The sequence below is a fragment of the Neophocaena asiaeorientalis genome, unplaced genomic scaffold (assembly GCF_003031525.2).
Source record: "Neophocaena asiaeorientalis asiaeorientalis breed wild unplaced genomic scaffold, Neophocaena_asiaeorientalis_V1.1 scaffold346, whole genome shotgun sequence".
Taxonomy (NCBI): domain Eukaryota; kingdom Metazoa; phylum Chordata; class Mammalia; order Artiodactyla; family Phocoenidae; genus Neophocaena; species Neophocaena asiaeorientalis.
The window spans coordinates 2,138,787-2,155,529 of NW_020175400.1; the positions used below are offsets into that span (position 1 = coordinate 2,138,787).

Here is a 16,743-nt window from a genome sequence, read left to right on the forward strand (position 1 = left end):
CTTTGATTAGCACTCCTATGTCAGAAGGCCTGGCTGGGAAAATGAGGGCGCTGAGGCTGGGAGGTGGGAGGGGGAGAGCGCCCAGGACCCAGGCTTGGCCTGAGGAAGCTGGCTAGTTCCTAGCGGGAAGGCTGAGACGGGGGCCCCAGCCTGAGAGGGTGCTGCCCTGTCCTGCCTGCCCCCACCCTGGCCAAGGACCCTGACTGAACTCTCACCTCCGCTTGGTGGGGCTGCCCCAAGGCCTCATTTCCCAGCCTTACACGTTGGCAGGCGACGGCAGGCTCGGGCCAGGGGAGCAAGAGCCACTGGCTCCGGCACTTGTCAAAACACAGGCCCCAGAGGTGTGAAGTCCTCACCCCAGCAGGAGGGCGGTGTGGGCTGTGCTGCCCGGAGAACTCATTAACTGGGGCAGCTCCCTAATGAAGCCACCGGAGAGGCTGGCGATAAGGAGATCAAAGGTGAGAGAGGCATGGGGGCGAGGGAAGAGGGAGGCTGGCTGACAGGAGGGGGTAGAGCCCAGGATCTAGGTTGGGGGTCCCCCCTTTGCCCCCACTTGGCTTCATCAGGCCCACTGACCACAGCCCTTGCACACTCTGGGCCCCAAGACTCAGAGGCAACAGGAAAGGGAGGGACTCCCACGTGGCACATCCAATTTGTCAGCCTTAGGGCTGGAGACTAAAGGACTGGGGTTGGGGGTGGAACCCTCCCATCTGCCCTGTCTCTCATGCCATTTTTATGAGTTCTTTGCCTCCACAGACACACCTGGGTCTTTTTAACCCTCTCTCATGGCGTTTCTCTCCTGTTCCAGATCTCTCAGTGGCTCCCACGTAAGTGAGCGATGAATGTTAACTGTTCGGTCCCAGATCTGAGCATCCTCAGGGGCCAGAGCTGTGTTTTCAGGATAAACAGTCTGCCTTCCACACATATGGCCTCTTGTTTAAAGAATGTCTAGTTGATTTTGTACTTAATAAAATAAAACTTCACTTCAGAGCATTGCTGCCCACAAACCAGGAATGGTGGTTTCCTCTGGACCGGGAATTGGAGGCCTCAGACGGAGAATAGGAAAGAGATTTGTTATATCCTTTGTACTTGTTCAACTTTTAATCACGTGCGTGTATTATATTTTCAAATGTATAACAATATAACAAAAGGGTGGCTGATTGTCTAGGAGTTTTTGGTCATTCTGAGTTTTCTCAATTATTAGCTACAAAGTGGAAATCAGAATCATGTGGGAATTGGAGGAATTTTTTGACATTCAGAGGTTGGTAACAGAATGCCCAGAGCCCTCTGAGATCCCACCCCTCCTGCCTGTCCAGCTTTTAGGCTGCAGCTCCCGCTGCTTGGGTGCACAACCAATTCTCACCATTTGTTAGCTCTGGTCCAGTGGATCAAAGGGACCTCACTGGGCTCTAATGCCAGGTTCTTGGCTTGGATATGGAACCCCAGGAAGGCATCCATCGGCCAGGGTCCAGAAGGGGCAGGCCCTGCTGACAGCTGCAGGCCTAGGCCAGGCTCTCACAGGGTCCCATGGCATGTGCCCATGGAGTGGGCTCCTCCCCTTTTCCCCAATGGTGGGTTGGCATTGCCTGTCCTGGATGTGACCATGGGCATAAGCATCTGGGGCTGCTGGGACAGACTGCAGGGTAGAGGGTATAGAGGGTGTTAGAAAAGGCCAAGGGCAGTAGAAGAAAAAAGAGACAAGGGGAGGGGGGAGGTGGTGAGCAGAGATGCCCAGGAAGAAGGTACCAAGCCACTTGGCTTTCTTTGCTACAAACCAGCTCGGCCATCAATCTCACAGAACTGGAAGCCATGGGGGATGCAAAACAGTAGACCGCCGGCACTGAAAGAGACCCTAGATACCACTTCTTCTTCTTTTTAATTTTTTTTTTTACCACTTCTTTTGAAGACATGATACCAGACACCAGGTACTTCACAGTCTAGCTGGAGAGCAGACATCCATGCATGAAATGGCTATTTTGACAATGTGCAAACTCAAACCTGAGGGGTCAGGCAGGCAATATAGTAGATTCTCTGAGATTTCCCATGTGGACAATCATGTCCATAAATAGAGTTTTATTTCTTCCTTTCCAATCTGTAAGCCTTTTATTTCTCTTTCCTTACTGCACAAGCTAGATGCACCGCCCCGCCCCCCGGCAACGTTGAAGAGGCATGGGGTAGGAGCAGACATCCTCACCTTGTTTTCAGTATTAGGGGGAAAACTTTCAGTCTTTCACTATTTAGTATGCTGTTCGCTGTAGCTTCTTTGTAGATGCTTTTCATCAGACTGAGAAAGTTCTCCTTTAGTCTGAGTTTGCTGAGAATTTTTATCATGAAGGGGTGCTGATTTTTTTTTTCTTGGCTTCTCTGTGGTTTGTGGGATCTTGGTTCCCTGACCAGGGATTGAACACAGCAGTGAGAGAGCCCAGTCCTAACCACTGGACCACCAGGGAATTCCCCTGAATTTTGTTAAATGCTTTTTTTCTGTCATTTGCACTCACATTTCATTGGCAAGGCCCGTTATACCTACCCCAAAGTGGCAGAATACCAGCTAGAGGCAAGTGGTGGCAGCTGTGGCAACAGGCCGAGCCCTTAATCCTGCCAGGCTGAAGGTGGCCTGGAGGGCAGCAGGCTTCCTCTCCCTCCACTCAGACGGTCCAGCAACCTGCCCAGATTCAGCCAGCTTGTTGGATTTACCTAGGGTAACCTTGTCCCTCCCACTCACCACCACCACCAGGGAAGGGTGCACCCAGGACCAACCTGCCTCAGAGGAGGAACGGACTACTCTGGCCTCGGGCAGGCATCAGGGCCCCACTCCTGGTCACTATACGAGTCCACAGACCTGGCTGCACTATGCCCTGAGGCTCCCATCATTCAAACTGGAAACGAAGATTCAAGAAAACTTAAGAATTTGCATAAGGTCCCCAACAGGTGATGGCAGACCCAAACCTAAGTACTGAACCTCCAGTTCCCGGACCTCGCTTCCTTTAACCTACTGAGCTGGCCCAACACCCTGGACAGCGCCGGCACTGGCGCAGGCAGGAGGCCCGAGTGTCTGGGTCAGGTGCCCATGCGAGCACCCAGGAGGGGCCAACCTGGCGCAGCCAACGGGCAGGCACCTTCGCCCCCCGTTGGTTCAAAGGGTCAAGCCCCGCCCCCACCAGGCCCCGAGCCCGCTTTGAAGTGCTGATGCGGCCTGGAAGGGGCCACTTCACACCTCGGGCTCAGGATAAAGCGGTCGCTGGCCGCCGGCCCCCAGACGCGCCGGCGCTGCCATGGCCCAGTCCCTGTGCCCGCCGCTCTCTGAGTCCTGGATCTTCTCCGCGGGCTGGGGCCCAGCTCGGCCGCCGCCGGCCTCCAACAGGGACTGTGGCTGCTCGCCCGCCTCGTCCCCGGATTCCTGGGGCAGCGCCCCGGCCAGCAGCCCCGTGTCTAGCCCCGGGAGTCCCGTCACCAGCGCCGCCCTCCGCGCCCCGACTGCGGGGAGGCGCGGCGCCCGCAGCAGCCGCCTAGGCAGCGGGCAGCGGCAGAGCGCCAGTGAGCGCGAGAAGCTGCGCATGCGCACGCTCGCCCGCGCCCTGCACGAGCTGCGCCGCTTTCTGCCGCCGTCCGTGGCGCCTGCCGGCCAGAGCCTGACCAAGATCGAGACGCTGCGCCTGGCCATCCGCTACATCGGCCACCTGTCGGCCGTGCTGGGCCTCAGCGAGGAGAGCCTGCAGCGCCGGCGCCGGCGGCACAGCGACGCAGTGCTCCCTCGAGGCTGCCCGCTGTGCCCCGACGGCGGCCCCGCGCAGGCGCAGACGCAGACGCAGATGCAGACTCAGGCACAGGCGTGCGGCCCAGACCTGGGCTCAGCCGCCAGCGCCGTGGTGTCCTGGGGGTCCCCGCCCGCCTACCCCGGAGCCCTAGCGACGCCCGAGCCGCGCGATCCGCCGGTGCTTTACAACGAGACGGCGTGCCCGGAAGGGCCGGCGATGGAGCCAGGCCCTTCATCTCCGGTTAGTACTTCCTTCCCGCGCGGAGCTCCCTCCGGGCGCGGCGCAGTAGTGGATGGCGCTACCTACTGTCTCGCGCCCCCCGGCGCGCACTGCGGGGACCAGCCCCCGTGCGGCTTCCCCACTGACGGCCCGGCCTCGCCTGCTCGCCCTCCGGAGCAACAGTGTTGGTGTGCCCGGGGCGCTCGAGCGGCGAGGGGAGGGAGAGTACACGCAGGGGGCGGGTCCCGCTCCCCGCCAGAGGCGCCCTGAAAGTGGAGCTCGCGAGGCGGACACCCACGCTCGGTGTCCAACGCTGAGGGCCTCGCTGTTCCCTCTGTCCTCAAGCTCTTTCCCGGCGACGTACTGGCCCTGCTGGAGACCTGGATGCCCCTCTCGCCCCTGGAGTGGCCGCCGGCCTGAGTAGTTGAAGTGACGGCGAACATCTGGCGCCCCGTTCTGCGAGCACCGACGCCTTTTTGGCCTCTGCGCCTTCGAAGAGGTCCCACTCTAGACTCCCTTTCCTGGAAGAGGGCACTGGCGATACTGGCATGGGCATTGCTGAAAGGGAGAGCCTGTCCCCACCCAGGACGGACTTCCCCAACCCCTCCCGTGATGGAGGGACCCAGAGGGTAGACACTTTGAGGCAGGCAGGAGGCTCTGCCTAGTACGTGTTTATTTATTTGTGAATAAATTTTGTGCTGGTGTCACTTGGCAAGTTCTTCTTTCTCTACAGGGGCACAAAGCTCCCTTCTTCTCCAAAGGACATAGGAGAGTTGGGAGGGTTTCTTGTAGTCTTCAGCCCCCAAAGCCCACAGGCTCAGACCCCTTCCTCCTTTTCCCCAGCCCTGGCTTAGCACCTCCTGTTCCAGATGGGTTAGCCTGAGGAGGGAGGAGATTCTATGGAGAAAGTGGCAGCAAGCGGAGTCTGTCCATCTTTTCTTTGAATCTGGTAGGGAGCTGAATAAAACCAAGTATCTCTGTAGAAAATGCATTTCCATTAGTGCGTACTTACTGTGCACCAGGTCCTTTACACATTTCATACCTAAGTAATCATTTTGCAGAAGGATAAGCCAAGGGTCAGCACTCAAGCCTAGGTATGACTTCAGAACCCGGGCTCTCAGCTCTGGGAGGGTTTTGCCAGCTCCATTCATTCTGGGGTCTGAGGGACACCAGCTCCAAGGGCTCATTGCATGTGACCCAAGTCCTTATTCCCCTTGTGCTGGAGTGTTAGGCCTGGACCCTGGGATTTTCCCATCTCCCTTCACTCTGGTTTCTCTCCTGTGTGGTTTAGAGACATGAAATAATATCAGTGGTCAGCCCCAAGTTTAAGTAACTGTGACCTCCCAGAGGCCTGGCTAGGGTGAGATGAGAGGTCCATTGGTTGCATCCAAATCCACAGAGCTGACCTGGAACCAGGCTTGGATTCAGGTTAGGGAAGTGCTGTGTGGGGAAGGGGGAGCCTTGAGCCCTGAAGGAGCCTGGCCTCAGTCAGGGGGTCTGGTGAGCAGTCAAGCCTGGGGGGTGGTGAGGTGGGTTAAGGGGGTGTAGCCTCTCTGTCCCGAGGGTTCCTCAGCCATCTATGGATACTCAGTTCTTCCCCTCTGCCCTGCTCAAGCATCTTTGAAATACTGGCCTTGGCATTTTTTTATAAGAGCTTTATTGAGATATAATTTATGTACCATGAAATTCACTCTTAAAGTACATAATTCAATGGTTTTGGTATATTCATACAGTTCTGTAACCATCACCACTGTCTAATTTTGGGTCATTTTCATCACCCCCCCAAAGAGACCCTGTAACCATTAACAGTGACTCCCCATGATTCAGTTCCCCCACTCCCCACCCCAGCCAGCTCATCTGCTTTCTATCTCTATAGATTTGCCTGTTCTGGACATTTAGTATGAATGGAATCATATAACATGAGGCCTTTTGCATCTTTCACTTAGCATCATATTTTCTCATGTACCGGTACTTTGTTTCTTTTTATTGCTCAATGCTATTCCATTGTATGGATATACCACAGTTTATTTATCCATTGATATTGATAGGTTTGTTTTGAAACCACTTTGGAGATCATTTCCAGCGCTCTGGCCCAGGCCAGGAGGGGCAGTGATTCAGAGTGGGGTGGGGGGCTCACTGTATAATTCAGAAGCCCAGGCGCACCCTGGCCAGCGTTTGGCTGTAGAGAGTGCGATCCAAAAGCAGAGGCCCTGCAGGGGGGCGGGACCTCACACCTTCGCTGATCCGCCCCCTTTCCCGCACCTCCACCCCCAACGCGCTCTCCCCTCCCAGAGCCCTAAGGAGCAGAACGGGAAGTCTTTTCCAGGACCCAGCCCAGTTTAGAAAATCTATTTACATGGCAAAGGCCCCGTGGTTTAGGACGGGGAATTAAAGTTATTAGCAAGTCTTTTCACAGATAAGTGGGGCTCATCGGCCAGCCCCCTCCCCTGCGGAGAGCCTTCCCTCGCTCTCCGAGCCCAGGAGCGGCCCACTGTTTATTAGCACCTGGGTGTGAATTTTCATTAGCACGTCCCTGTTAATAAGAGAGGTCTGGAGATGGGAAGGGGGCGCCTCCCACCACTCCCACGCCCCCACCCCCTTCCTGGGCTGGCCGCACTCACACCCAGCGGGAGGAGGACCAAGCAGCGTCCAGGTAGGTGAGCCCTGGGCGAGTGCTCGCTCTCAGTTCTCTGCTAACCTGTGAGCTAACCCCAGTTAGCAGGGCCATCTTGAGGATGGGCAGTTAGGGAAGGAAGAGGCTAACTAACGCGCCCGTGCGGATATTCAGGGGCAGCGCTGGGACTGGGACGCGGGTGTGACTCTAGGGCCTGCCTGTGTGCTTCCCCGATGGTGCACTGCCTTTGCGACAGCTGAGCAAGGACAGAGGGTGCTGGGTGGCGCCTCACCTCACCTGGGGCTGGTCCAGAGCGGTCTGGGCACCGTCCTGCTAGAAGTGGGAGGAGGGGGAGGATGGCATCAGAGGCCTGGCCTGCGGATCCGCTGGCACGCTGGTCGCCGCCAGCCAACAGTGCTGCCCTGCTTTCTGCCTTCGAAGCCCAAGGGGTCCGACATATATGGAGCAGCAATTTCAAGTCATTTTAGCCTCAGAGCCACAGGTGAGGCGGGCAGGTGGTGCTTATACCTATTTTATAGGTCAGGACGCTGGAGCACAGAAAAAGGTCAAGGAATTTTTCACAAAGCTAGTGCGCGGCTATTGGGGTGGGGACAATGGCGGGTGGTAGTCGACAAATCCGGTCTTTGCCTTAGCCTGGCAGGCGAGTGTGTGAGCATGTTGAGGGTGTGAAATAAAGCTCCTAAAGCACATGGGCCACCAGTGCCGTTGCCAGCAGGGACCTGCCGCTGCCTGCTGACCACACGTGTTGCTCCCGCCGAGACAGCTGTACTGTGTAGATGCTGATGCTGGACGGGCCAGTGTTTTAAGGAGGAGCAGCTAAGCTGATTGGTCGACGTGCAAAACATTTATTCAAGGACACGCCACTTGGGTCATCTTATGAACCCAGGGGCGGAGGGAAGGGCTGGTGGTCATGAGTTGTCTGTATCGGCAGATGGCGGACTGTCCTGGTAGCAGGGCTGGAGAGCTGGGCTCAGCCGTGGGTGGGCAGGTGGTGCACCTGGAGGAGGGCCGTGCGTTGGCCATGCGTTGCTAAATAAACAGGTCCGTCTGAGGGGCACATGGATGCCCCAGGATTCTGAAACACCCCCTACCTGGAGAACCAGGCTGGCACAGGGCTGGGGAGGGAAGCGAGCCCTAACTGCAAAGCCCCTGTTTATCCCAGGGCGAGGCCAGGGCTACTTTGTCTGTTCCCCAGCTCTCCCCCAGGGGCAGACCCTGCATTTGCACAATGCTGAGGGTAAGTGCCTCCTCAGCTTTGTACCCCAGGCACTCATTTGCCTCACCCTAGTCCCAACACTCCCCTGAGAAGACCCAAGCTTCTTGGTGCTGCTCCTAAGGGGCCCTTTCTCCCAGTGGGCAAGGACCTCTTTGGGGGCCACTGGCACAGCCCCAGTGGTACACCAGCGCTAGTGCCCTGTATCCCCAGCCTAGTGCCACCTGGGCCTCTTCTGCCCATCTTCTGGCACTTTGCCAGCCCTGTTCCTTCTTCCTCCCTCTGTGGGCCCCAGCACCTAAGGCTCCCTGTGAATGCCCCAGCCCTCCTCGCTTCCCCCACGCACACTAGGAAATGAGGAGGTGGCCTGGCGTTGGCTGCATGTGACTTTGGAAAGGGTGGACAGGGCACCTCCGTTGTCTCGGCCTGTTCAGCATCCCTCCTGCCTTCATCCCTTGCGGCCTGTCATTTTCTTTTCTCCAGACAGCTCCCCCTTCCTTAGTTTGGGTGGCCATGACCTCCATGCCCCTCCAGGGATGGGCATGTGCGCAGGCTGGTGAGGTCATCATGGTGAGTGGTTCAGGGATGTGACCACATGCAGGAGGGTGAGGAACAGGCTCAGGACTTTGCTGGAACCATCGAGAAAGGGACACTCACTGTGGGTGCTGTTGGTGGCCGTGGTGCCGCTCAAGCAGAGGGCCTACCTGGAAAGGGAGTCAAAACTGAGAGGCAGGGCTTCCCTGGTGGGTGGCGCAGTGGTTGAGAGTCCGCCTGCCGATGCAGAGGACACGGGTTCGTGCCCCGGTCTGGGAAGATCCCACATGCTGCAGAGTGGCTGGGCCCGTGAGCCATGACCACTGAACCTGCGCGTCCGGAGCCTGTGCTCCGCAACGGGAGAGGCCACAACAGTGAGAGGCCCGCGTACCACAAAAAAACCCACAAAAAAACAAAAAAAACTGAGAGGCGGAGAAGGATTCCTGCTCTTATCCAACACCGGGGTCCAGCCACATGGAAAGCATTATGCCTGGACTTTTACACTACATGAGCCAACAAATTCCCCTTGTTGCTAAAGTTAGTTTGAGGTGGGTTTCTGACACTTGCTGTTGAAAAAGTCCATCAGGATTTGATACAGGCTGTTCCAAGCTGTGTAACCTGAGTGTCAATTTCCCCCTCATGTAAAATGGGGGTAATGATATCTACATTTCACAAGGCTTATATGAAAAATACACAGACCACGGTAGATGCCCCGTAAATGTTAGTTCCCCGTCACATTTAGGTGGCCTGTAAGGCCAAGACTATCATCCTAAGTTTTCCTTCCTCATCTCAGAGAGAGCTGCCACCATGCCTACTGTGGAAAAGGATTGTTGTAGAAAGTTGTTTTTGCTGCTGTGTTTTCATTCCCATCCGGGGGAGGGCAAGGGGCAGAGTGTCTCAGGCAGGGACCTCTTCATCCAGGGGACATTCAGCTATAGTCGGTATCAGCACCATGAGGGCGGTGTCGTGCCAACAAAGAGTGTGTGTGACCCAGGGGAGAAGGTGGATGGGGACACAAAAGCAGCTGTGGTCACAAAACAATGTAAGCGTTTGGCCTTGGTGGGCCGTCTTGGGAGAGGGCCGGAGGCACTAACCACTTGCAGTTCTCAAAGGTACCACACGGTGTCCTCGGAGAGGCAGATGTAGGCCTTGAGCTGCAGGGGACTCCTCCACCCAGTTTTCCTGGGAAGGACAGTTTCTAGAAAAGAAAAAGGCACTTCTCCGCCCTCTTCCTGTGCCCCCAGGTCCCCCAGCCTCCTCTAGGGTTCCCAGACCAGAAGGCAAGAGGCAGTAGTGGCACAGTTCCTGCCTGCCTCCTCACCTGCCCCTACTTTGCCTCTCATACCTGTGTGACCTCAGGCAGTCACTCAACCTCTCTGAGCCTCAGCCTCTCCAAACTGATTCCATAAGTTTATGAGACAGCAGAGAGAGGGAAAAGAAGTAGGTGGAGAGAAAAGGAGGCCACACAGTAGCTGGGGTGGACTGGGTGTCTTGCTCATTTGAACAAAGTGTCTCCTGGTCCTATGAGGCAAGTGGTCCTCACAAGGCCTGAGACTCTGGCTGACATCATTGCCTGGGCCCTGCTGGGGGTCTGGACTGGGTGGGAATGAAGGTTACACACCACAGCAGCTTTGGAGTCTGGAGACAGTATCGCTGTTTATTTAGGTGACACATCTGCCCGCCTGAGGATTCCGACAAGTGGCTTAGTGGTTGAAGGCCCCCCAAACTGGGCCTCTCCCCTTGCTGGCTCTGCAGAGGTCCCAGACTGCAAGGCTAGGCCCCTTAGGCCTGCTGAGCTGCAGCCCTTTGTCACTGTGTCTCTTGACCTCACAGCATTCCAGGGCAAAGCCTGCCTGCTGCCAACCTTTTCAGAGAGCCCAGGGCAGCAGCCCTGTCACTTGTTGAGGTTCTCTCTTTGGAGAAGCGAGGAATACCTCTGAAGCCGGGTCCAGTACTCCTGTTCTTTCACCTTGTTCTTCACCAGCTTCCGAAACCTGTGGGCCACACAGTTGATGAGAGGAACCTGCTTTGCTCTACGTTCCCCCCAACCCCGCCCCAGGGGCTCCTAGGTCCCCAGGGCAGACCCTGACCACCCTGGGCTGATATAAGAAACTCTCCAAATGACACATCTGCTTCCTGTCTGTGTTCTCAGGACTCAGCCTGCTGCACAGAAGGCACTCGAAACAGCTTTACTGAAGGAACAATATAGGTCTAGCATCCTAAACTAGGAAATGTACAGTGATAAGAGGCATGGTGAATTTACAAACTAAAAGTCTGTTTGCAGGACCAACGTTAAATACATCCGAATGCCAATAGTTACATTTAACAAACATTCCTTGAGCATCTACTAGCCACCGGCACTGGTGGATGTGTTGGAAAGATCAAAGTGACTAAAACAGACGCCCCTCCCCCCCAGTTTAGTAAGAGGGAGGAGAGGAAAAGAACATTTGTAATAGGAGGCATTTAAGAGCTATAGAGGTAAAGTGCAGAGAGCAGCACTCCCTGCTTGGGGAGTGCTCTCAGAAGTTAAGATTTTTGAGTTGAGTTTTTTAAAAAAAAATAATAGGTTTTTAAAAAATAACAAATAAATGCATAGTCAGTGTGGAAGAATCAGAGAAGTCCAGGGTCTACCCTCATTCTGCACGTCGAGCTGGCCACAGCAAGCAGGCAGGAGGAGGCCTTCATTCTGGGGAGAGGATGCAGGCTGCTGCCAGCTTTCTGCCTCTGGTTCCTGAGTGAGTGATGTTTTTAAAAATGTTTAAAAGCTTAGGGCAAACGGGAGAAGGGACCCTTTTGTGGGGAAAGACAGGGACTGCAGTTTTTTGCGGCTCTGCCTATGGGACAGTCACATGGAGATGTCTGGTACACAGTGCATTAAAGCATTTTTTTTTCTTTAACTTAAAGAAGTAACCTATGCTTTGCTTTTAAAAAAAAATCAAGGATACAAGTGAGTATACAATTAAATCTCCTTCTCACCTCAGATCCTTATTTTCTGTTCCCAAAGCAACTGTAATTAACAACTCCTTCTAAATCCTTGAATACTGTTCATACACACAAGTACAGACATGCATAGAATCTTTTTTAAAATGTAAATGGAAGTGTGCAACACACTGTTGTGCCGTCTGCCTTTTTCACTGAAAATGTATCCTAGCAGTTGCTTCCAGGAGGCACTCAGATCTGCCTCATTCTCTTTCTCTATTGATGACGCTTGGAGATTCCAGTATGCAGTGTGTGTGTGTATATATGTGTGTTGCGGGGGGAGCGGATGGGCAGGGGGCAGGCAGAGGCTATGCAGGTTAGAAACTCAGGCCTTGGCCCCTCACTGCTTGTGTGCAAACCCAGCTACTTCACTTATAAGGTGCTGACCCTGGACGGGCAATTTGACCTCTGTCTTCCTCGCTGTACTGTGGGGATGATAATAATCATAGTAAGAAACAAGATATGCCACAAAGTACTTAGCATAGTACCTGGCACACAGTAGGTGCTCAGTAAAGGTTAATTGTTTTTCATTTTTTAAAATTGAAGTATAGTTGATTTACAATGTTGTGTTAAAGACTGCTGTACAGCAAAGTGAATCAGTTATACATATATATATATACATTCTTTTTTTAAATATTCTTTTCCATTATGGTTTATCACAGGATATTTTTTTTTAATATTTGTTTATTTATTTATTTAGGCTGCCCCGGGTCTTAACTGCATAACGCTGACTTCTTAGTTGCAACATGCATGTGGGATCTAGTTCCCGCAGGAATCGAACCTGGGCCCCGTGCATTGGAAGTGCGGAGTCTTACCCACTGGACCGCCAGGGAAGTCCCTATCATAATATATTGAATATAGGTCTCTGTGCTATATAGTAGGACCTTGCTGTTTATCCATTCTATATATAAAAGCTTACATCTGCTCACCCCAACCTCCCACTCCATCCCTCCCTCAACCCACTCCCCCTTGGCAACCACCAATCTGTTCTCTATGTCCGTGATTCTGTTTCTGTTTCATAGGTGGGTTCATTTGTGTCATATTTTAGATTCCACATATAAGTGATATCATATGGTATTTGTCTTTCTCTTTCTGACTTACTTCACTTAGTATGATAATCTCTAGTTGCATCCACGTTGCTGCAAATGGCATTATTTTGTTCTTCTTTATGACTGAGTAGTATTTCATTGTATATAGGTACCACATCTTCTTTATCCATTCATCTATCGATGGACATTTAGGTGGTTTCCATGTCTTGGCTATTGTGAATAGTGCTGCTATGAACATAGGGGTGCATGTATCATTTTGAATTATAGTTTTGTCCAGATATATGCCCAGGAGTGGAACTGCTGGATCATATGGTAATTCTATTTTTAGTTTTCTGAGGAACCTCCAAACTGTTGGCTGCACCAATTTACATTCCCACCAACAGTGTAGGAGAGTTCCAGTAAAAGTTAATTATAATAATACTATTGCTGCTGCTAAGTAAGTGGAAGTAAAATTGCTGGGCAGAGGGGTCAGGACAACATGGAATCAGTGAGCGATCAGCCAGGAGGCAGAGCATAGATGGAACTAGGGCAAGTTTTAAAAGGAGGACTGAAAATAAAGTCATTAATCTGTTCAAAGAAGATGTGGGTGACTTTTAAAATATAATGTTGGAGTGTAGAAGGGCTTCCTCTATGATCTAGTAATAAATAATGGCTAACCTTTACTGAATGTGCCAGGCAATGTCCTATGAGGAGATAGGACTGTCACTGTTTTACATATGAGGACACTGAGGTCTGATCTGTCACACAGCTAGAGGCTCTCGTCTACCCCTCATCGCATTGCAGACTTGCACCCTGCATTTGAGGCTCTTTACAACCGCCCCTCAGCAAAGCCTAAGGGAGAAGATGGAAAAATACCAAACTTCTGTTTGGCTAAACAAGCAACCAAAATTACTCCTATCCAAAGACAATGCAGGAAAAATTATTCACAACATATTAACAAAGAACTCTTAAAATCAAAAGAAAATGAACTCACCCGTAAGAAAAAGACCCAGGTGGGGTCACAGAAGGAGAGAGACATACAATAGATGTAGCACATAGATGCTCAACCTTGTTAATTTCCAAATTAAAATAGTAATGAGCTATCAATTTTTATCCCTCATTTCTTGGCCAGTATGGGGAAGGGGTGAGTGTGCAGAGTGAATCCACTGTCTCTGGAGGGCTGGTGGGTACAACTATCCCAGTTCAAACATGCCTACCCCGTAACTCTGAAAGTCCACCTCTAATTTACCCTACAGAAATACTAGGAAAAACTCACAGAAATGACTGGTTGAGGATATTGTCTGGGAAAGTGGGGCCAGAGTAACACCCATGGTGAGTCTGCAGCGGGCTGGGGTGCAGATGGGAAAAGAGGACACAGGAGTGGGGTGTGGACTGATTGCTGGGAGCCGTGCTCTGGGGGGAGGAGAAATAAGGCGGCTGCAGAACTGGGAAGGCGCTTGCTTGTTTTCTAACGTGGGAATGTGGTCGGGACACATGCCTGTGATTAGGACAGTGGAGGGGAAGAGGTCACCAACCAGATGGACAATAAGGTCTGGGTGTCCTGGGGGAGGAGATGGCCTTGGGTATGAGCAGGATGCCTCTTTCTCTGCATCAGGAGGGAGACAGGGGGTGGGGGTGACCCAGGAGACCCGGGTGAGAGGGCAGCCAAGGAACTGGCATGCTCTGGGAAGTGGGAGGTGAGGTTATCCACCAATGGCCAGGGCAGGGGTGGTGGTAGCCGCCCGCCACGTGGTACCAGCACATCTGCAGTGTGCTTCCCCTTGGTAGTCAGTGCTCAGCGGTGAGGAGGGACAGGGGAGGCTGCCTGTTCATGTGAGGCTGGGCGCTGACTGTCAGGTGCCCCCTGGGGAAAGCCCTCTCTGGAGACTGAGACAACCTCCCTCCACCATCAGCAAGGAAAGGGTTTTCCTTCCCATGATGGCACAACAAATGTGACTGCTGTCTATTGTTTTGAAGCAATGTGTGTGCATACATTTCCAAAAAGATGGACTGTCCATCTGCAAAGTGGGAGAGGAGACAGAACATCTGTAAGGCCTCCCACAAAACCTCTGAATTCCAGTAGCCTGATGGCATATGCACATTTGGGATCTATGAGTCTATAAATAATTTTCCAGGGATTCGTCCCCTTGTTTCTCAAGAAAGGCAAAGGAAGGTTAGGATAGGCCCACAGTTTCCCTCCCAGGGATAGTAAAAACGGGGGTGGGGTGGGGTGGGAGGGGATTCCTCCTCCACCCTCAAGGGAAATGTCACCTGGTGTCCATACAGGGCCTGACCCCCTCGCCAAGGGGGCGTGTGCCCTGTGGAGCTGGGACTGTTGGGTCAGCCCAGAAGCCCACCTTCTGCTTGGCCACAGGGAACAAAGGGGGCAGGGGGGAGAGAGAGACAGAGAGAGGCATTTTGTTTCTGTCAGCTTCCTGTGTCCTGAAATTTCTGTCTTGTGATCAGAAGTCTGACCCGGCTGAGATGGCAGATACTACAACAGGGAGCGGAGCCAGATGGAAATGGTGCCCTGGAGGCCCAGGCTGGATGGGAGCAGATGCCAGGCCTGTGGAGGGGGTGGAGTGGGGGGCACATTGGGTGCTCTCTGGGCTCCTTTCAAAGTCCTAAAGGCAGGCTTCTTCACACTGGCTATTTGTAAAAGTCCCAAGTGCAGGTTTTGCAAAAACAATTTGTACAGACTATCGGGAGTTTGAAACTCTGAATCCATTGCCTTAAAGTTTCACCTAGTTTTAGGGCCAATGGAAACTGTTTCAGACACAAGGAGTAAATAGAGAAAAAAAAAGAAAGATAAGATTAAAATCCTCTGACATATATGGTTATGTGTGAGAAACGATAGTAAAATGTAAATGACAGAATCTAGGTTGTGGGTATGTGGATGTTTACTGACTTTTTTCAAAGCTGCTGTATATTTAACATAATAAAATGTTGGAGGCGGGGTACTCTTTGGAAAAGCCCCAGGTGTCAGACCTCAGAGCGAGCAGAACAGGAAGAGCCTTCTTTAAATCAGTGTTTCCTAATTATCTCTGGGACCCAAGTCAGAAAATGGGTTGCCGTGAGGAATATGATTTGAGTACTGTGATCAGGCCCAAGTAAATGTCCCCTCAAGCTAGGCCTGCCCCAACCCCACAGTGCAGCCCCTCCCGGCTCCTGCTGTGGGTCCTCGGAGCCAGGGAGCACTTTCTTGAGCTCTTCCCCTCCCCAAGCTCCCACTGCCCGTTTAGCCCCAGCCTTGTCCCTGGCCCCCAGCGCCCCACCTGGTCAGCCCTGCTGACTCCAGCCCTCCTCCCTGCAGAAGGTTCCCTGGGAGGCAGTCCCCTCCACCCAACACGGCCTCTGGGGTCCCTCCCGGGGAGGGGTTGGGGTGTGGGACCTAGGGGCTAAGCTGTGTTGACAGGGAAGAGAGACGGTTGGGAAGGGGGAACTGGAGGGGTCCCTCCCAATTCCCACTGGGGTTCCAGAGACTGGAGGAGGTCAGGGCAGAAGGGACTGTCTTCTCATGAGAGCAGACCCAACCATAGTGGGGTGGGGAAGGATATTATAGACACCTTTCCCACGGAAATTACATAGACATTAAAAACCACTGTGACAAGGAAGTTTTTCTTAAAATTAAAAAGTCATTAAGTTGTATTCTGGAGTGACATAAAGCCAGATTTAAAAAGTGAACACGATCTCAACTTAGTAAAAATGCTAAGGATAAAATCTTAAGGATATGTAGTAACACATTAATGGCAGTGCTGGGATTTGGGGTGATGGGTTGTGGGTTATTTAAATTTTCTTCTTTGTATTGTCCTGTTTCCCAAATTTTACAAGTGTATATATATATATATATATATATATATATATATATTTATATCTCAGAAATAATAACATTTTTTACAGTGGGGAATTGCTCTGTTATGGTAGTAGTTCTACATGTGAAGCAACCTTATTGGGCTAATAGCAGAGTTCAGCAGGTGTCTGAGTGGTAACGTCCACCTGGCACCCTGGTTGAGGGCGGGAAATGTCAGTTAGGGGCTGAAGTGTCCTGAGTTGCTTGGGCCCTCGGCTGCCAGCCGGGAGGTAAGCTGCCCAGAGCTGGAGCTGCTGGCCTGTGATCCATTCCCACAAGGAGGGCAGCCAGTTGGCTTTTGGGTGAAGTGGAGAGGCTCACCCTTCCTAGGCCAGTAAAAGGAGGGGGTTCCACAGAAAGGACAGAAATGGTAACACGCTCATTAAACAAGTTCTCTGAGCCTCATCAAACAAGAGTACCAGAAAACTCCACACCATGACCTCCAACCCAGGAGAACGGCCCCACTACAGCCATGACCAAACCTCACACTCTTGACTTTTTTTTAAAACCAGTATTTGAAATTTTCCAAA

At 52.6% G+C, this 16,743-nt stretch overlaps 2 protein-coding genes across 2 annotated transcripts in view; one reads left to right on the top strand and one right to left on the bottom strand.

The window, feature by feature from the left end:
• Positions 1 to 3,272: 3,272 nt before the first annotated feature.
• On the top strand, positions 3,273 to 4,672 carry MESP1 (mesoderm posterior bHLH transcription factor 1). The gene is made up of 2 exons (XM_024766533.1): positions 3,273 to 3,995; positions 4,320 to 4,672. Exons 1-2 carry the CDS (start codon positions 3,273 to 3,275, stop codon positions 4,392 to 4,394), a joined length of 798 nt encoding a protein of 265 aa, XP_024622301.1. The 3' UTR covers positions 4,395 to 4,672.
• Positions 4,673 to 9,992: 5,320 nt separating this feature from the next.
• Positions 9,993 to 16,743, bottom strand: part of WDR93 (WD repeat domain 93) — a 47,232-nt gene continuing 40,481 nt past the window's right edge. Inside the window, exon 18 of the mRNA XM_024766539.1 lies at positions 9,993 to 10,350. Coding sequence (XP_024622307.1) covers positions 10,251 to 10,350 — 100 coding nt within the window. The 3' untranslated portion in view covers positions 9,993 to 10,250. The remainder of the gene's footprint in view (positions 10,351 to 16,743) is intronic.

What these genes read in the sequence shown, in the direction of transcription:
- MESP1 (XM_024766533.1), top strand. Translation starts at nt 3,273, where the DNA reads ATGGCCCAGTCCCTGTGCCCGCCGCTCTCTGAGTCCTGGATCTTCTCC. An exon ending in AGCCAGGCCCTTCATCTCCG is followed by an intron (nt 3,996 to 4,319) that starts GTTAGTACTTCC and finishes TCTGTCCTCAAG; the next exon opens with CTCTTTCCCGGCGACGTACT.